The sequence below is a fragment of the Anomaloglossus baeobatrachus genome, chromosome 2 (assembly GCF_048569485.1).
Source record: "Anomaloglossus baeobatrachus isolate aAnoBae1 chromosome 2, aAnoBae1.hap1, whole genome shotgun sequence".
Lineage (NCBI taxonomy): Eukaryota > Metazoa > Chordata > Amphibia > Anura > Aromobatidae > Anomaloglossus > Anomaloglossus baeobatrachus.
The window spans coordinates 506,257,349-506,278,963 of NC_134354.1; the positions used below are offsets into that span (position 1 = coordinate 506,257,349).

Consider the following 21,615-nt stretch of genomic DNA (forward strand, 5'->3'; position numbering starts at 1 on the left):
TTAGCAGAAATGTAAACTCTAAGTCGTAAGGAGTCCAAATAAAGCACACTCAAACTGTATGCGACCCTACAATAACTCCAGAAACCTTTGATTTCACACAATTGTATTGTTCTGCTAAATTTAATCTTAAAAACTCGATCTGATGTCATATACAGCGGGGCTTGAAGTTTATGAACCCTTCAGAAATATTCATACTTCTGCTTAAATCTCACCTAAAATTACATCAAATTTTCAGAAAAGTCCTAAATGTAGATAAACCAAATCAAATAAATGAGTCACAAATATTAGATTTTTTAAATTAGGAAATGAACCCAATATCACCTGAAGAACATGGACATCCATGGGAGAAAACCCACCAACATAGCTGAGTTGAAGCTGTTTAGTTGGAATGAATAGGCTAAAATTCCTCCAACCCGATGTGCGGGAATAATCAACAACTGCCGAAGATGTTTATATGTAGTTAGTGGTGCACAAGGGGGTCACATCAGATATTGAAAGCAAAGGTGCATGCTAAGAAGGTTTACATTTTATTCTGATTTGGTTCTCTGTATCTACTTTTAGGACTTGTGTGAACATGAGATATCATTTTAGACAAAATTTATGTAGAAGTTTGGAAAATTCTGAGGTTCGTAAGTAGTGATGAGCAAGTGCTACTATGTTCGGGTGCTCGGCACTCGTAACTAGTGATGACCGAGCACTACATGCTCAGGTGCTTGGTACCCATTAACAAGACGCTCGGAGGGGTTCGACTCGTGAACCGAGTATAATGGAAGTCAATGGGGAACTCAAGCATTTTTCCGGAAGATCTTGCAGAAAATGCTTGAGCTCCATTGACTTCCATTATACTTGGTACACAGGTCAAGTCTGTCTGAGCATCCGATCTGCTTGTTACAAGTACCGAGCATGGAAAGTTACAGAACACAAAAACACAATTGTACAATTTTGCAACAAGAGAAAGATGAAGCTCCCAACAGTGTTGCACAGGTACATACAAATATCTATCTATCTATCTATCTATCTATCTATCTATCTATCTATCTATATGGTATACTGCTAGTCTTTCAGGCTATGTTTCTACAAGCTTTGCCCATCTAGAGGCTAACATTTTTGCCCATTCTTCTTTATAAAATAGCTCTAACTCCGTTATATTGGATGGCGGCGTCTGAACAGCAATTTTCAAGTCTTGCCACAGATTCTCAATGAGATTTAGTTCTGGACTGTGATTGGGCAATCCAAACACATGAATTTGCTTTGATCCTGACGATTCAATTGTAGCACTGGCAGTATATTTGAGGTCGTTGTCCTGCTGGAATGTGAACCTACGCCCCAGTCTCAAGTCTTTTGCAGTCTATAACAGGTTTTCCTCCAGTATAGTCATGTATTTAGCTCCATCCATCTTTCCATCAACTCTGACCATTTTTCCTATCCCGGCTGAAGAAAAGCATTCCCACTGCATGATGCTTCCACCACTATGTTTGACGGTGGGAACGGTGTTTTCAGTGTGATGTGCAGTGATAACTTTCCGCCACACATAGCATTTTACATTTAGCGCAAAAACGTCTTCCTTGGTCTCATCTGATCAGACCACCTTTTCCACATGCTAGCGGTGTCCCTATATGGCTTTTTGCAAACTGGGAACGGGACTTCTTATATCTTGCTTCAAAAATGCCTTTCTTCTTGCATTTCTTTAAGGCCGTTAACGCCAGATTTGTAAAGTATATGACTAAGGGTACTCTCACACTGGCATATAAAACGGACGAGTGCAATGTGAGAAAAAATTTGCATTTGACTCAGACCAGTGTTAGTCAGTGAGGCAGAGCAGATCTGCAACTTTTTCCCCAGCTCAGAATCAGACTGAAAAATAAATTGCAAAATGCTGCAATTGCATGCGTCTATCGAACACAACTCGTCAATGCAAGTCAATGGGTGCAAAGAAAAACTGGATGTCGCAAGCTTGTCTGTATGGCATCTGTGTGACATCCAATGGCATCTGTGTGACATCCAGTTTTTATGGATACATTTACATTCTGTAGCATAGAACACAGTAAATGGTCCTGTAAATTAATGTAGAATAATAGTTCCTGTGAATAAAAACGCATTGCATATGGATGACATATGGATGCTAGGTAAGAAAATAATAGCGCATTCGCATAGTACTCACATGATATATGGAATACCAAACAGATTTCACTCGTCCCACTTTTCTGAATGAGAAAGAGACCAATTTTTTTATATGCTAGTGCGAGAGTACCCTAATAGTTGTCCTGTGGACAGATTCTCGCACCTGAGCTGTGGATCTCTAAATCTCAACTAGAGTGACCATGGGCCTCTTGGCTGCTTTTCTAATTAGTGCTATCTTTGCTTGGGATGTCAGTTAAGATGGACGGCCATGTCTTGGTATGTCCGCAGTTGAAGCATACTTTTTCCATTTTTGGATGATGGATTAAATAGTTGTACATGATATGTTCAGAGTTTTGGCTATTTTTTATAACCTAACCCTGCTTTACACTTTCCCCCAACTTTATCCCTGTCCTATCTGGTGTGTTCCTTGGTCTTCATGATACTTCTTCAAAATGTTCTCAAATAAACGTTTTTAGGGACTTCACAGAACAGTTGTAGTTATACTGAGAAAAAATTACACACAGGTGGACTCAATTTACTAACTAGGTGACTTCTGGAGGCAATTAATCACTTAGGATTTTATTTGGGGGTATCAGACTACAGGGGGCTGAATACAAATGCACATCATAATTTACAGATTTATATTTTTAAAATATTTAGAAAACCATGTATGATTACACTTCACTTTGTGTTGGTATATTATATTAAATATCAATGAAATATATTTAAGTTTGTGGGTGTAATGTGGAAACGTTCACAGGGTATGAATACTTTTGCAAGGCAATGTATATGGATTGATCGTACTGTTTATGCTCAATAGACAAATGTGTCAGATCCTGCTTTTGGATTATTACCTGGAGAAGAACCATGGTTTGCAATTGTAATCTCCTTGTAAATCACTTTACTGTTTGCCACTACGCTGCCAAAGTTCACTTCTGGATCAATCTGGAGATAACAGGAAGGGGTGAAACTGCAAGAAAAACACATGATAGTAATTAGAGCTATATGTGCTCTATACATTGTAAGTGCCGGTATGTAAGAAGATAATACATGCTTGTTTACTTTGACAGCTGGCCTCCCAGGAGTTATACAAGTTGCTAACTAATTTTACCAAAACCCACGCCACCCGCTCTATATACATTGCAAATCCCCTCTCATACCCTATTTTGATCTATTTACTGGATATACTAGGAGTGTTGAGGTAAGAAGAAGCCACTCACACTGCTGTCCACCCTATCTGTTCTAATACTAGAGATACTAGGAGTGGTCAGGTAAGAAGAAGCCACTCACACTGCTGTCCACCCTATCTGTTCTAATACTAGAGATACTAGGAGTGGTCAGGTAAGAAGAAGCCACTCACACTGCTGTCCACCCTATCTGTTCTAATACTAGAGATACTAGGAGTGGTCAGGTAAGAAGAAGCCACTCCCACTGCTGTCCACCCTATCTGTTCTAATACTGGAGATACTAGTAGTGGTCAGGTAAGAAGAAGCCACTCCCACTGCTGTCCACCCTATCTGTTCTAATACTGGAGATACTAGGACTGCTGACGTAAGAAGAAGCCACTCACACTGCTGTCCACCCTATCTGTTCTAATACTAGAGATACTAGGAGTGGTCAGGTAAGAAGAAGCCACTCACACTGCTGTCCACCCTATCTGTTCTAATACTAGAGATACTAGGAGTGGTCAGGTAAGAAGAAGCCACTCACACTGCTGTCCACCCTATCTGTTCTAATACTGGAGATACTAGGAGTGCTGACGTAAGAAGAAGCCACTCACACTGCTGTCCACCCTATCTGTTCTAATACTGGAGATACTAGGAGTGCTGACGTAAGAAGAAGCCACTCACACTGCTGTCCACCCTCTCTGTTCTAATACTAGAGATACTAGGAGTGGTCAGGTAAGAAGAAGCCACTCACACTGCTGTCCACCCTATCTGTTCTAATAATAGAGATACTAGGAGTGGTCAGGTAAGAAGAAGCCACTCACACTGCTGTCCACCCTATCTGTTCTAATACTAGAGATACTAGGAGTGGTCAGGTAAGAAGACGCCACTCACACTGCTGTCCACCCTATCTGTTCTAATACTAGAGATACGAGTTCTGAGGTAAGAAGAAGCCACTCATACTGCTGTCCACACTATCTGTTCTAATACTAGAGATAAAAGGAGTGCTGAGGTAGGAAGCCACTGACGCTGCTCTCCACCCCATCTGTTCTAATTCTAGAGATACCAGAGGTAAGTAAAGGCTGCTCATACTGCTGTTTTTCTGATCTAATACTGGAGATGCCAGTAAAAAAATGCTCACACTTGCTAGCTATTGCATTTTTTTACTTAATACTGGAGATACCATAGGTGCTAAGGTAAGTAAAAGCTGCTTACAATGCTATCCAGCCTGTCTTTATGATCTAATACAAGAGATAGCAGGGGTGCTAAGGTAAGAGGAGGCTGCTCACATATTCTGTCCACCCTGTCTATCTGATCTACCAGGGATGCTTAGCTTAGAATAGGCTGCACAGAATGCTGTCCAGCTTGTCTTCTTGATATAATCCTGGAAATATTAGAAACGGTGAGGTAAAAAGACACAATTCACCACGCTGTCTACCTTGTCCATCTGATCTAATACTGGAAATAATGGGAGGCTTAGGTAAGAAGAGTCTGTTAACAATCCTGCCCACCATGTCTTTCTGATCTAGTATTGGAGATACTAGGGGTGCTAAAATAAGAAAAGGCTGCTGTCCTCCCTATCTTTCTGATCTAGTACTTAAGATACTAGGGATGCTTTGGTAAGAAGAGGCTGCAAACATTGTTGTTCCCCACATCTTTCTTATTTATTCCTGGAGATACTAGGGGTACTGAGGTAAGAAGAGAATTCTCAAACTGCTGTGCGCCATGTTTATCTGATATATTCCTGGCTATATGTAGTAGTGTTCAGCCCCTACTAAAGCCCCCGTCACATTTAACGACTTACCAGTGATCCCAAAAATGATGTAACCTGATAAGGATCGCTGGTAAGTCGCTGGGAGGTCGCTGGTGAGATGTCACACAGTCAGATCTTACCAAAGACGCAGTAATGATCAGCGACCTGTATAATGACCTCGGCGGGCGTTGGGACTGTATTGGGAGGTCGTTGGTAGGCGTCAAACACAGCGATGTGTCCTGCCCAGCAGGACATCGCCTTTGAAGAAAATGGTCCCAACCATGCAGCAACGACTCACAATCTCACAGCAGGGGCCTGATCACTGGTAGGTGTCACACATAACGAGATCGCTGCTGCATCACAGAAACGGTGACTCAGCAACGATCTCGTCAGCGATCTCGTTAGCGATCTCGTTGTGTGTGATGGGGCCTTAAGGATGTTGCTTTACTGTGACTTTAAAGGCCACATCACACTAAGCAACATCGCTAGCAACATCGCTGCTAAGGAACAACTTTTGTGACGTAACAGCGATCTTGCTAGCGATCTTGCTGTGTGTGAGATCCAGCAACAACCTGGCCCCTGCTGTGAGGTCGTTGGTTGTTGCTGAATGTCCTGGGCCATTTTTTAGTTGTTGCTCTCCCGCTGTGAAGCACACATCGCTGTGTGTGACAGCGACAGAGCAACAACTAAATGTGTAGGCAGCAGGAGCCAGCTTCTGCGGACACTGGTAACCATGGTAAACATCGGGTAACCAAGAAGCCCTTACCTTGGTTACCTGATGTTTAAATTCGTTACCAGTGTCCGCCGCTCTCAGCTGTCAGTGCCGGCTCCTGCTCTCTGCACACGTAGCCACAGTACACATCGGGTAATTAACCCGATGTGTACTGTGGCTAGGAGTGCAGAGAACAGGAGCCGGCACTGACAGCTGAGAGCGGCGGACACTGGTAACGAAGGTAAACATCGGGTAACCAAGGTAAGGGCTTCTTGGTTACCCGATGTTTACTGTGGTTACCAGCGTCCGCAGAAGCTGGCTCCTGCTGCCTGCACATGTAGCAGAGTACACATCGGGTAATTAATCCGATGTGTACTCTGGCTAGGAGTGCAGGGAGCCAGCGCTAAGCGGTATGCGCTGGTAACTAAGGTAAATATCGGGTTGGTTACCCGATATTTACCTTAGTTACCAAGCGCAGCATCGCTTCAACGCGGCGCTGGTCACGGGTTGCTGGTGAGATCTGCCTGTGTGACAAGCTCACCAGCAACCCGTGTAGCGACGCTCCAGCGACCCCTGCCAGGTCAGGTTGCTGGTGGGATCGCTGGAGCGTCGCTTAAGGTGGCTTTACACACTGCAACATCGCAAACGACATCGCTGTAACGTCACCGGTTTTGTGACGTAATAGCGACCTCCCCAGCGACATTGCAGTGTGTGAAACACATCAGCGACCTGGCCCCTGCTGTGAAGTTGCTGATCGCTACAAATCGTTCAGGACCATTCTTTGGTCCTTTGTTTCACGCTGTGCAGCATGATCGCTAGAAAGTCTCAGTGTGTAAAAGGACTTTACAGCGACTTCGTTAGCGACTTCCCTTTCAAAAAGCTGCTTTACAACGTCCCCAATGACTAGCGACGTTGTTCTGCAGGTCCGGATCGCTGTTGCGTCGTTGGCCAGGTTTGCCTGTTTGACAGCTCACCAGAGACTTTGTAGCGATCCCGGCCAGGTTGGGATCGCTGGTGGGATCGCTAGAAAGTCTCAGTGTGTAAAGGGGCCTTAAGTGTGACATCTCACCAGCGACCTCCTAGCAACTTACCAGCGATCCCTATCAGGTTGTATCGTTGTTGGGATCGCTGGTAAGTTGTTTATTGTGACTGGGCCTTAAGACTTTGATGTATTGTGGCTTTAATAGACTGCTTCCCTGCAAAGCACAACGGAATGGCCCTCATCTCCCCTGCTGCTGTGTGTTTGTTTGGTCTGACCTGAGAGAGGTGCTGGGAGAGTCAGGAAGTAGCAGACATTGTGAGAGAGTTCCAGGATGTGCAGAGGGACACACACAGTAGAGTCAGTATCTGGCCTTCTAGGAGACCCCGCCTGATGAGTTCAGCTGCCCAGTGAATCGTCGGAAAAGAAGCCCTGCATCGCCCTCCCTGAGTGAAGTGCGCACCACTGTACCATCAAGCCTCAGAATGGATCGAATTTGAAGACAGTGCCTCGAGTGTATGCCTGGGCGTAGCAGTTAGGGAACCATATTAGGCCTCCACAGTCAGAGTGTGCTATCCGCACGGTCCCTTTAGAGGAGACAAGTTAGGGTAGAGAACAGAGCAGGATTGTTTAACGTTGAATATGTGCATATCACTATACTGCTGTTAAAACTATATTATATGTTGTACTAGTTGTGGTGACCTGGGCAGTCGCTTCAGCTAAAGCACATACTTTTATACTGAGGGGTGTTTTTCCGCCTTTAAGCGGGCTTTACATGCTACGATATCGTTAATGAATTATCATCAGGGTCACGGTGTTTGTGACGCACATCCGGCATCATTAACGATATCGCAGCGTGTGACACTTATGAGCGACCTTAAACGATCGCAAAAGCGGTCAAAATCGTTTGCCGCAGAGAGGTCGTCCTGAAACAAAAAATCGTTCTCTGCTTATTAGCGATGTTGTTCGTCGTTCCTGCGGCAGCACACATCGCTATGTGTGACACCGCAGGAGCGACGAACATCTCCTTACCTGCCTCCACCGGCAATGCGGAAGGAAGAAGGTGGGCGGGATGTTACGTCCCGCTCATCTCCGCCCCTCCGCTTCTATTGGATGCCTGCCGTGTGATGTCACTGTGACGCCGCACAAACCGCCCCCTTAGAAAGGAGGCGGATCGCCGGCCAGAGTGTTGTCGCAGAGCAGGTATGTGGGTGTGACGCTGCCATAGCGATAATGTTCACTACTGCAGCGATCACCACATATCGGCCGCACGACGGGGGCGGGTGCTATCGCGCTCGACATCGCTAGCAATCGCTAGTGATGTCGCTGCATGTAAAGCCCGCTTTACTCTTTATTCCCCTGCTTGGCAGCTTGCATTTGTAATTGCGTGTAAATAAACATTCTCCCTGGTTTATTCATCAATGCGTCTGATCCCGTGACTTGCTCTGCATAGCGGAGGACCCTCGGTCCATCGCTTCATATACAGGGGTTGCTAAGGTAAGAAGCAGCTACTCACACTGCTGTCCACCATTTCTATTTGATTTATTAATGGAGATACTAGTAGTGCTAAGGTAAGAAAGGATTGCTCACACTGTGGTCCACACTGTTTATTTTATCTACTCCTAGAAATACCAGGGGTGTTGAGGTAAGAAGAGGCCACTCTCACTGCTGTCCACCTTGTTTATCTGGTGTAATCCTGGAGATATCAGAGATGCTGTGGTAAGTAGAGTCTAAAGGTACCATCACACTTAGCGACGCTTCAGCGATCCCACCAGCGATCTGACCTGGCAGGGATCGCTGGAGCATCGCTACATGGTCCCTGGTGAGCTGTCAATCAGGCAGATCTACACAGAGATCAGCCACCAGCGACCCGTGTAATGACGCTGTACTTGGTAACCATAGTACACATCGGGTTACTAAGCAAAGCGCTTTGCTTATAGTTACCCGATGTGTACCTTGGCTACGTGTGCAGGGAGCAGGGAGCCGGCTTCTAGAAGCTGCGGACGCTGGTAACCAAGGTAAATATCGGGTAACCAAGCAAAGCACTTTGCTTGGTTACCCGATGTGTACCTTGGTTACCAGCGTCCACAGAAGCCGGCTCCCTGCTCCCTGCACATTCAGATCGTTGCTCTCTCGCTGTCAAACACAGCAATGTGTGCTACACAGCAGGAGAGCAACAACCAAAAAATGGTCCAGGACATTCAGCAACGACCGGCGACCTCACAGCAGGGGCCAGGTCATTGCTGGATGTCACACACAGCGACATAGCTAGCAAGATCGCTGTTGCGTCACAAAAAACGTGACTCAGCAGCGATGTCGCTAGCAATATCGCTTAGTGAGACGTGGCCTTAATCATAGTGCTGTACACCCTATCTTCCTTATCAAACATTTGAAATACCAGGTGTGCTGAAGTGAGTACAGGCCACTCACATTGCTGTCTACCCTGTCTTTATAAGTAAAGGCTGCTCACACTGCTGTGCATCCTGATTTTCTGATCCAAAATTGGAGATGCCAGGGATGTTGAGGTGAAAAAATGCTCACACTTGCTAGCTACTGTGTCTTTTTACCTAATACTCGAGATACCAGGTGTGCTGAAGTGAATAGAGGCTGCTTACAATGCTATCCATCCTGTCTTTATGATCTAATACAGGAGATAGTAGGGGTGCTGAGGTAAGAGGAGGCTGTTCAAAATATTGTCCATCTGATCTGTTAGAGATACTAGGGGTGCTTAGGGTAGAAGAGGCTGCTCACACTGCTATCACCTTTATCTAATACTGAAAATAACAGAAGTGTTGGGGTAAAAAGATGTCGCTCACACTGCTGTCCACCTTGTCTATCTGATCTAATACAGGAGAAACAAAGGTGCTTAGGTTAGAAGAGACTGCTCACAATGCTGTCAACCATGTGTTTCTGATCTAATACTGGAAATACCTATGGTGATAAGAAAAAAAGAGTTCACACCTGCTGTTATTCAACTTGTCATTCTGATTTAATGCTGAATGTAAAAGGGGTGCTGAGGTAAGAAGTGGTAGCTAAGACTGCTGCCACTCTATTTTTCTGATGTAATACTGGAGATAGCAGGGGAGCTGAGGGAAGAAGAGGCTGCTCACACTGCTGTCCACCATGTCTTTCAGATCTATTACTCTAGATAGAGGCAAGGTAAGAAGAGGCTGCTCACACTACTTTACACCCTGTCTTTCTGATCTCTCTATTTGTGAATGCTGAGTAACAGCTGAGACCTGGAGATCACTTTTACCACCTACTTCCAGGTCATAGCAGTTGGTCACTATTCAGAAACACAATATGAATGCCTGTGCGAGTAGCATATTTTTAGCCTTAAAAGTGTTGGTACCCCTAGTATTAGGTTAAAATATGCACTGGGAGAACAACTTCCTACACATAAAGGAGGGTGGCTGGATAGGTGTCTACCCGTGTAACAAGGTGCAAACCATTTTAACATGCCACTAATTAGCTCCCTGGGCAAAACGTCTGATTTTGTAGTTAAACATGTTTTGGAATCTATTTATCATAGCATCTCGTTTAGCATTTTTTTTTTTCTATTCCTGAAGAACCCCTTTTAGGGGGCACAAAGTAGATTTGCCAATTCCCTAAGCCTGTGAAGTGCATAAGTGACTGTCACGTAATCCGGTTCTGCAGATGGTGCAATAGTAAGGGTACTTTATGTAGCAATGACTGTAGAAACCAACCAACTACAGTAATATGGGATGCCAGGAAAAGATAGCGGACAGCTGTGACAGAAGGGACACTGCCACAGAATGGCGTCCAATTTAATTAACTCAAGTACTTGCAAGAGTGAATTATAACAAGCGGGAATTAACTTATTCACCAAAGAAACAACCTAAATATGTCTAAAATTACGAATTACTTGAAGACATCTGTTATACTGATAGTGGTTAAAATGAATTATTAAATAATGACTCTATTTAAACCAGTGAAATGTGGAGGGACATTAATATTAATATTTTATCAACAGCGTTTCCACTTCATTCATTTGCAGTCAGGTAAAATTACCTTCTTTCCCACTTTCAAGTATTATTAATGTATTTGGGCACAGCTCAAATTCCCAGGATCATAAATCACGCATTGTAGAACCCACTGAGATGGTTGTCTGATTTCATGTAAGTAGAGCTTAGTCATTGAATAAAATTAAGTTATACTTTCTGCATTATGTTCTCCACATTTTTCAGGATCTCAGCTTGCTGGCAGTAAATGGAAACACTAATGCTTTCATCCAAAGCCTGAAAGCCTGTACATATGGCCAATCTCACGAGTGTGTTGCACCCTGCTGAAACCTCGGGGTTATCGGGGATTAGAAGGTCTCAGCGTTTAATTGATTGCAGATCTGTTTTAGAATCAGCTTATCCTGTATAGGAGAATATTTCATTCCATTATGTGCTGAAGCGATTAAGGTCTCTTTTCCATCCTGTTGAAATTGACTTGTAGCTGTTAATCTCAGCTGCAGCTACACCCCTTCACTATATAAACTCACTCCTTATGCTGGCTATAGCTCATTCTATAACTGATCACTTTGAAGGAGCCTGGCCTCTGGAGAAACTGAGGTGTTGTTTCTGTTGCAGCTGAGAAGCTTCCTGCTTGAGCAGCTGTGGAGAACTATTTGTTTTGTCTTTCCCCTGTTTGTCTTATCTTCTTTGTGTTGTTTTATTGTAGTGGTGAGACTAGCGTCTCACTGGACTGGAACTCACCTGGACTAAAGCAAAGGCCAGCGAGATGGAGAGGGCCTAGGCACGTGATGGAGCGGGGGGAAGGACCCATCTAGAAATGTTGGAGTGTTAGGAGGTGACCCAACTCCTCTCTCCCAAGGGCCAGGTCCATGCATTGTATTGTTTCACTGGTGTACAATTTGTGTAGAATCGCTCGCTGGGGGTCCTCTTGAGTATCTAGAGGAACTAGAAGTATACACTATAGTTCAAAAGTTTAGGGTCACTTAGATATTTCCTTATTTTTGAAAGAAAAGCGCATTTTTTTCAATGAAGCTAACATTAAATTAAACAGAAATACATTCTATACATTGTTAATGTGGTAAATGACTATTCTAGCTGCAAATATCTACAAAGGTGTATAAAGGCCCATTTACAACAACCACCACTCCAGTGTTCTAATGGTACATTGTGTTTGCTGTGTTAGAAAGCTAATGGATGTTTAGAAATCCGTTGAAAATCCTTGCGCAACTATTTTAGCACAGCTGAAAACAGTTTTGCTGATTAGAGAAGCTATAAAACTGACCTTCCTTTGAGCTAGTTGAGAATCTAGTGCATTACATTTGTTGAATCCATTAAACTCTCAAAATGGCCCGAAAAAGAGAACTTTCATGTGAAACTCGACAGTCTATTCTTGTTCTTAGAAATGAAGGATATTCCATGCGAGAAATTGCCAAGCAACTAAAGATTTCCTACAACGGTGTGTACTACTCCCTTCAGGGAAGAGAACAAACAGGCTCTAACCAGAGTAGAAAGAGAAGTGGGGGCCCCGCTGCACAACTGAGTAACAAGACATGTACAGTAGAGTCTCATCATTAAATAGTACTCGCAAAACACCAGTGTCAACGTCTACAGTGAAGAGGCGATTCCGGGATGCTGGCCTTCAGAGCAGAGTGGCAAAGAAAAAGCCATATCTGAGACTGGCTAATAAAAGGAAAATATTAATATGGGAAAAAGAACACAGACATTGGACAGAGGAAGATTGGAAAAAAGTGTTATGGAGAGACAAATCGAAGATGAAAGGTTTTTGGATCACACAGAAAAACATTTGTGAGATGCAGAACATCTGAAAAGATGCTGGAAGAGTGCCTGATGCCATCTGTCAAGCATGATGGAGGTACTGTGATGGTCTGAGGTTGCTTTGGTGCTGGTAAAGTGTGAGCTTTGTGCAAGGGAAAAGGGATTTTGAATAAGGAAGGCTATCACTCCATTTTGCAACGCCATGCCATACCCTGTGGACAGCTCTTGATTGGAGCCAAATTCATTCTACAACAGGACAATGACCCAAAGCACACCTCCAAATTATGCATGAACTATTTAGGGAAGAAGCAGGCAGCTGGTATGCTATCTGTAATGGAGTGGCCAGCCCAGTCACCAGATCTCAACCCTATTGAGCTGCTGTGGGAGCAGCTTGACCGTATGGTACGCAAAAAGTGCCCATCAAGCCATCCCAACTTGTGGGGGGGGAGCATGGGGTGAAATATCTCCAGATTACCTCCGCAAATTAAGAGCTAGAATGCCAGAGGTCTGCAGAGCCGAAATTGCTGCAAAGGGAGCATTTTGTGACGAAAGCAAAGTCTGAAAGAGAAAATTATTATTTCAAGTAAAAATCATTATTTCTAACCTAGTCAGTGTCTGGACTATATTTTCTATTCATTATGCAACTCTTTGATAAATAAAAGTATGATTTTTCATGGAAAAGACAAAATTGTCTGGGTGACCCCAAACTTTTGAACTGTAGTGTATCAGCAATTTCTTGTAACAAGGCATTAGACTTGTGCAATCATAGTGATTCCACCCCCAATGCAAATAATGTTTATTAGCAAAATGTCCAAACGCTGATGTTTGCAGTAAAATATCAAACACAACAATTTGCATGCCTCCATACAACTATTATTACAAATGCTCTCTCCACATTACATGCAAAGTTCCATTTTTACTGATTACTGCAGTTTCAGAATTATTCATCCTCTTTATGACAATTGTCTTTGGTACGTAGTACAACACCTTTTGGCTGTTATAACCTGCTGCATACATAATGCATAGTCAAACACTAACTTCTGGCAGCATTTCAGGGGAATATTAACCCATTCCTCATGGGCAATGGCCTCCAGTTTATTATTATTTTTTGGGTTTGCATGTCGGAATGCTGCAGGTTTCCAGCCCCATAGCATCACGGAGACACTACAAATCTTCACTGTAGGCAGGGTATTCTTCTCAGTATATGTTTCTTCTTTCTCCAGACATACCTGATCCAATGACTGCATACTTCCAGTTTACTTTCATTAAAGGGTGCTTTACACGCAACAATATCGTTAACGAGATATCGTTGGGGTCACATCGTTAGTGACGCACATCCGGCGTCGTTAGCGATATCGTTGCGTGTGACACCTAGGAGCGACAATCACCGATCGCAAAAGCATCAAAAATCGTTGATCATTGTCACATCGTCCATTTTCATAATATCGTTGGTTGTTCATGCCGCAGGTTGTTCGTCGTTCCTGCGGCAGCACACATTGCTACATGTGACACCGCAGGAATGAGGAACAACCTCGTACCTGCGGCCGCCCGAAATGAGGAAGGAAGACGGTGGGCGGGATGTTCGTCCCGCTCATCTACACCCCTCCGCTTCTATTGGGCGGCCGCTTAGTGGTGTCGCTGTGACGCCCAACGAACCACCCCCTTAGAAAGGAGGCGGTCCGCCGGCAACAGCGACGTCGCTAGGCAGGTAAGTATAGGGCACTTTACACGCTGCGATATCGCTAGTGATATCGCTAGCGAGTGTACCCGTCCCCGTCGGTTGTGCGTCACGGGCAAATTGCTGCCCATGGCACAAAACATCGCTAACACCCGTCACACATACTTACCTGCCTAGCGACGTCGCTGTTGCCGGCGAACCGTCTCCTTTCTAAGGAGTCACAGCGACGTCACTAAGCGGCCGCCCAATAGAAGCGGAGGGGCGGAGATGAGCGGAACGAACATCCCGCCCACCTCCTTCCTTCCTCATTGCGGGTGGCCACAGGTACGAGGTTGTTCCTCATTCCTGCGGTGTCACACGTAGCGATGTGTGCTGCCGCAGGAATGACGAACAACCTGCAGCATGAACAACCAACGATATTATGAAAATGGACGACGTGACAACGATCAACGATTTTTGACCTTTTTGCAATCGGTGATCGTTGCTCCTAAGTGTCACACGCAATGATATCGCTAACGACGCCGGATGTGAGTCACTAACAACGTGACCCCAACGATATCTCGGTAACGATATTGTTGCGTGTAAAGCACCCTTATGTGTGATGGGTGTTAGCGATGTTGTGCGCCACGGGCAGCGATTTGCCCGTGACGCACAACCAACGGGGGCGGGTACGCTCGCTAGCGATATCACAGCGTTTAAAGTGCCCTTAACTCTGAAACACTGAGGCGTTTCACAGAAAAACATATTTTCAATAGCTTCCGGGGATGGAGCTGCGCTATTGACTAGTCTGACAGTGGCTGACATGTCTCTGCCTATATTTTGTAACTAATAAACCTAATGGGGTTGAATCATTCTGACTGTAAATGACAGTCATCAAGACAGGATTTTAGCGTATGAATGTAAACAATAAATATTCATTCATTCATTCCTTCACAGCATACAGATCCTGAGAAACATCACATCACATTATATTTATACAGGGAAAAGGGAAAAGGCTTTTTTAGGTAAAAGAGGGAAAGCCTCACAAAATGTATGTTAGGCCATGGATCTTATTCATTGAAGCTTTTACTCTAGCAATCTGTAGCAATAAGCATTGAAAAGTCGAATAATTTTGATGCAACTGGCATAATTACATTTTCACACCATTTTCACCCAGCTCCAATAAAGTAGGCAGAGTTGGGGTGGAACGGGAGCGTGGTGACAGTTGTTCGTCAAATCCATGATGAGCAATGGTGTTCATTACACCATAAATCAGGAGCAGACAATGGAGTAGGATTTGTAACAAGGCGCACAATGAGGTGTACGTGAGTTGTACGACGCTCCTGACTAATGAAGAGGCGTACACCTCTTCATGAATAAGGAGTGTCTGAGTCCCACCTAACTCCTCATTCAAAGCGTCATGAACAACGTCTTGATGTATCAGTCCTATAAAACCCACAGTGATTTATCTTGTAATGGCACAATGTCAGTTTTTACCCATATAATAATGTGGTGTACAAGGTTCTGATGACAAATATGCACTATTGTTGTGTTTAGTATACCACAACTCCAGAAGAAAGGAAAAATATTAATGTGATCACAGGTACAGTATATCACAAGAGTGAGTACACCCTTCATATTTTGGAAATATTTTTATTATACTGTATCTTTTCATAAACCAACACAAAAGATGTGACACCTTGATACAATGTAAAGTAGTCAGTAAATAGCTTCTATAACATTGTAAATTTGGTGTGCCTCTAAATAACTCAACACGCAGCCGTTAATATCTAAACCGCTGGTAACAAAAATGAGTAGACCTTTAAGTGAAAATGGCCAAATTGTGGCAATTAGAAACTTTTCTTCTGCGGTGTCATGTGACTCAGTGTTACAAGCTCTCAGGTGTGAATGGGGATCTTGTATGCTAATTTGGTGTTATCGCTCACACACGCTCTCATACTGATCACTGGAAGGTCAACATGGCACCTCATGGCAAAGAATTCACTGAGGATCTGAAAAACAGAACTGTAGCTGTTCGTAAAAATTACCTACGCTATAAGATTGCCCACACCCTGAAACTGAGCTGCAGCACGGTTGTCAAGACCATAAAGCGGTTTAACATGATAGATTCCACTCAAAACATGCCTTGCTATGGTAGACCACAGAAGATAAGTGCACATGCTCAGAATCATAGCCTGAGGTTGTCTTTTAAAAATAGACATATAAGTGCTGCTAGTGTGCCGCCCTGGCAAAACCAGGGTGTCACAGAGGTCTGCATACATCTTTTTAGTGCAGATCTCACTCTCCCTTGGGGAGTTTCCCACACAGATACACACCAGCCAATCAGGCCCTACTCACCCCCCTCCCCAGGAGAACGGGAGGGGGTGAGAGGAACTTAGGAAGGGCAGAGCAGTGTTTGAGCAGTATTCAGTCTGCAGGAGGAGAGAAGTCTGGAAGGAGCTCAATTGTGGAGATAGGAGGAGCGGCAGCAAGGGCCTCAGGAATAGGCCAGCCGCTTGTAGGTGGTGGTAACCAGGTGAGGAGTACAAAGATAAGTGTGTCTTGCCTACAATCAAGCATGACGGAAGTGTTATGGTTTGGGGCTTCATGCGTGCTGCCGGCTGTGGGAAGCTACAGTTCATGGAGGGAACCATAAATGCCAACATGTACTGTGACATACGGAAGCTGGGATATAGGGCAGTATTCCAACATGATAACAATCCCAAACACACCTTCAAGACGACCACTTCCTTGCTAAAGAAACAGGGGGTAAAGGTTCCAGACTGGTCAAGCATGTCTCCAGACCTAAACACTATCAAGCATCTCTGAGGCATCCTCAAACGGAAGATGGAAGAGCGCAAAGTCTCTAACATCCACCAGCTCCATGATGTCATGGAGGAGTGGAATAGGATTTCAGTGGCTTCTGTGAAGCTCTAATGAACTCCATGATCAGGAGAGTTAAGGCAGAGCTTTAAAATAATGGTGGCCACACAAAATATTAACACATTTGGCACAATTTGACCAATTTCACTTAGGGGTGTACTCACTTTTGTTGGCAGCAGTTTTGACATTAATAGCTGTGTGTTGAGTTATTTAGAAGGCACACAAAATTTACATTGTTTATACAAGCTGTAAACTGACTACTTTACATTGTATCAAATTGTCATATCTTCAGTGTTGTCCTATAACAAGATACAATAAAAGATTTCCAAAAATGAGAGGGGTGTACTCACTTTGTGATATACTGTATGTATATATTATTCCAATTAACAGCCAAATAGAAATTAGTAACCAACACACTACTGGACTAGTAGGTACCTGTGATTGCCACGGGAGACCAAAAAAATATTACACTTAAGACTGCTTTACACGCAGCGACATTGTTAGCGATGTTGCTCGTGAAAGCACCCGCCCCGTCGTTTGTGCGTCATGAGAAAATCGCTGCCCGTGGCGCACAATATCGCTAACACCCGTCACACGTATTTACCTTCCAAGCGACGCCACTGTGGGCAGCGAACAATCTCTTTGTTAAGGGGGAAGTTCATGCGCCGTCACAGCGAAGTCACACAGCGGCTGACCAATAGAAATGGAGGGGTGGTGACCAGCCACATTAACGACACACCCACCTCATTGCCGGAGGACGCAGGTAAGGTGTTGTTCGTCGTTCCCGGGGTGTCACATGTAGCGATGTGTGCTGCTCCAGGAACGACGAACAACCTGAGACCACAACGAGCAACAAGATTTTGAAAATGAACGACGTGTCAACGATAAACGATTAGGTGAGTATGTTTGATCGTTAACACTCGCTCGGAGCTGTTACACGCAACGACGTCGCTAACGAATTCCGTGACCCCCGACGACATATCGTTAGATATGTCGTTGCGTGTAAAGCCCCCTTAAGGGTTCGCTCAAACTAGGACATTAAAAATCGGTCTGATTTTCAACCAAAAAAGTTGGACAAGTATCATGCGTATGTTACTCCATAAGTGATATGAGTGCCATCTGTATGCAGTGTGTATGTCATCCATTCCATGCATTTTTTTTTCTCAGCAGCTACTGTTCTACAATCATTTTAGGGTGTCCTATCTTATGCTACAGAATGGTAATGTATCCGTCGTAAAAAAATAGAAACCACTGTTCCATGTGGCATCCGTTTTTCTCTCACACCATTAGACTTGAATAGGCGAGTCTCGTCCAATTCATGCAGCCAATTGCAGGGTGCTGTGATTTTATCCTCAGGCCGTATACAGTTGAAAAAAAATTGCAGAACTGCGTAGCCTCATTGAATAACATGGGTCTGACTGCAATTTATTTTTTTTCTTGCATTTCTCTTGTTTTATCTATACGCAAGTGTGAGAACCCTAACTGGCATTATATATTATTATGTAAGAGATCAAAGGACCGAATGGTCAAATACTCTCATAAAAGCAAAGAAAAATGAAGAACCAAACAAAAAATCTAAGCAATAGAAAAAAACTTTGCAGATTAAAAGGGTTGTTCGGTCTAGAATGAAGTCTGCAGAGTGACTGCAGAGTGACTACAGAGTTTACATTGTAGATCGGACAACCCCTTTACAGATAGTATGGTAATTATGCCAGAAAAGTGTACCCCATAAAAAAAAAAAACAAAAACAATGATTAAACTGTTGTTTCTTTTCCATTTCCCCCAAATTCATTTTTTTTATACTTTAAATGTAAATCAACAAATATAGTGGTGAATAAGAATAAAGTAGATCTCTTACCCTAATAAGGGCACCTCAATGGCATCATTGTCGACCACAACCAGTAGCTTGTCCCGAATATCTTCCTTTTCTGTGGGACGGTATTCCACAGATGCAGTTACCTGAAGCCCAGGAGCTAAAGGTTTCTCTGGATTTTGTACATATAGTGTAAACTGAAAAGGAACATAACAAAACATTACTTATATTTTATTTACAGATATATCACCATCATATTCCACAGCGCTTTACAATGTCATCATCACCGTCCCTAGTGGGGCTCACAATCTATATTTCCTATCAGTATGTCTTTGGAGTGTGGGAGGAAACTGGACAACCTGGAGCAAACCTACACAGTCCAGCACTTCTCATGATGTTCTCCGACTCTGACGGTCAAAAGCTAAGAAGCCTCAGAAAAAGGCTCCAGCTCACATTGCACTCTGGCGACTGTGAAGACCCGTAATGTTACTGATATCACCACTCTTCCCAGTCGCTAGGTTTTGAGCAGCATGAGCCAGGAGTGGCTACTGTTCAAAGCCTATAGAGCCTCCTCCTGAGGCGCCATATCTTTTGATCGTTGGAGTTAGGGAACCTCGTGGAAAGCACTGGACTATGTCACACCTGCGTGGGAACTTTGCTTTTTAATAAACTGGTGATTGAGGGATAGTCTCTTATTTTTAATTCACTCTTTTTATGTTTTTCAGGTATCCATTTGTGGATTCCCAGGACTACGTCGGACCTGCATGGGTTTTTGTCCTTTTTAAATAAATTGGTGAAACAGGAAAAAAGTTGGGGAGTGTTTTTTAAAATAAAGAATTTTTGTGTGTGTGTTTTTTCTTTTTGTTTACTGGGTTATTAATGAGGGCGTCTGATAGACACCTTTCCATTACTAGCACCAGGACTTGATGTCAGCTGTGTATTCGGAAAATTCACAGCTGACATCAACCTCAAATACCACTATTTGGATCTCTAATGCACCAGAACAATCAGGAAGAGCTGAGGCAAAGTGCCAGAATTGGAGCATCACATGTGATACGTCACTTTTTGGGTGAATGTGGGCTGGTATTTTTGGGCTGGGAGGAACCAAAAAACCTTGGACCTTCGCAGCCTGAGAATGTCAGTTCTCACCTGTCTGCTTTACTTTAGCTGGTTAACAAAAATAGGTGGGACCCCAAGTTATTTTTTAGAATTATTTATATTTTAGGTTAAAGAAAACCTGTCAGGTTTCCTATACCCTCTAACTCAGCAGTATTCACAACTGTATGTCTAAAGTCCCTGCCTTACTGGCACTGTATAATGTTATTCACTTAACTCAATGTTTAAAAAATGTATTAAGAAGCTCCGCTTTTCCTATGCTAGATAGGGCTTTGATTACTCGATAGAAAGTTAGTTCCCCAGACTAGTTGGTCTTCTTTCCATGTTATCAAGCTCCTGTTGATCACAAAATGGGTGCAAGAAAAACGGGTTAAATGCTGCGCTAGAAAAACCACGGATCCAAGAGATGCGATGAAATCCTTTCCTTTATTGGCACGAGTCAACGCGTTTCGAAGGCATAGCCGCCTTCTTCATCAGGACAAGACAGTACAAGAAAGACCAGCATGACATGTGTTACTGCACAGAGTGCAATATATAGCATTAACAAAAGTGGGTAACCACGTCAGCAGGAATGACGTCAGTGAACTAGTGACTAATCGCCACGTGGAGCTCTCAGAAGAAAAAAATGGGAGGAAATGAAAAAAGAAGAAAAAAAGGGAGAAAAAGTTTATAGCTGTGAGCAAGGAAAGGAACAAGAAGAAGAGAGGGTGTAACCAGTTTCGATTGCTGAAGTGCTGAATATATGTGAACAAAGTTAATGTCATCAGATCACTGATACAAAGCCAGTATTGTTTAAAATAAATGTGAAAAATTGTGAAATAAACATATATGTGAAAATATATATATATATACATATATATATATATATATATATGAAATGATGTGCATAAATATAGATGAAAATGTATATAAAAATATATATAAAAATGTATAAAATATATATATATATATATATATATATATATATATATATATATAAAAATATGAATATAAACATGGATAAATATACATATAAAAGATATATATATATATATATATATATATATATATATATATATATATATATGCACAAAGGTCTATAAGAAAAATGTATGTATATGGTGTATAAAAAATAAAAAAATATAAAATATAAAATATAAATATAAATATGTGTATGAAAAAAAATTTCTGTTTGTGTAATCATCAAGAAACTGTGAAGAATGGTGACCGATGTCGAGCAAAATTTTTTTATGTATTTAAGGTGTAAGACAAGGTGTGTTAAAGTGCAGGATTACTGCAATGGAAATCCATGTAAAAGGAACACTGTGCGAGCATGGGTGAAAAGAGTTCAAACAAGATCGTGAGAAAAAGGGGACCGAGCATGCGCGTGCAGGCACTGCTCATTACTATAGGAACCCACTGCCAGAGGTAATGTGAGGACAGAGCGTTGGAAAAAAAGTAAAAGCGCATGCGTGAAGAAAAAGATTGTCGGAACAAGAAAAGGAATTAATAATTAGGAGAGTCAGTCTGTGGAATTAGACCAAAGTTTAAAAACTCTACAGCTGAACAAATACAATAGGCGGGTAATCATATGCTAGCGGAAAAACCCGGGGAATATAAGGGCGGCTGAGCGTGCCTCAAGAAAGAAATAGGGAAGGAATAATATACATTATTATC

The 21,615-nt window shown here is 43.0% G+C and overlaps 1 protein-coding gene across 1 annotated transcript in view; it reads right to left on the reverse strand.

Annotated features, from left to right (window-relative positions):
- CFAP47 (cilia and flagella associated protein 47) overlaps nucleotides 1-21,615 on the reverse strand; it is a 1,094,449-nt gene that overhangs the window by 1,060,883 nt on the left and 11,951 nt on the right. Inside the window, 2 exon segments of the mRNA XM_075333814.1 lie at nucleotides 2,976-3,091; nucleotides 18,889-19,040. Of these exon segments, the coding sequence (XP_075189929.1) occupies nucleotides 2,976-3,091; nucleotides 18,889-19,040 (268 nt within the window).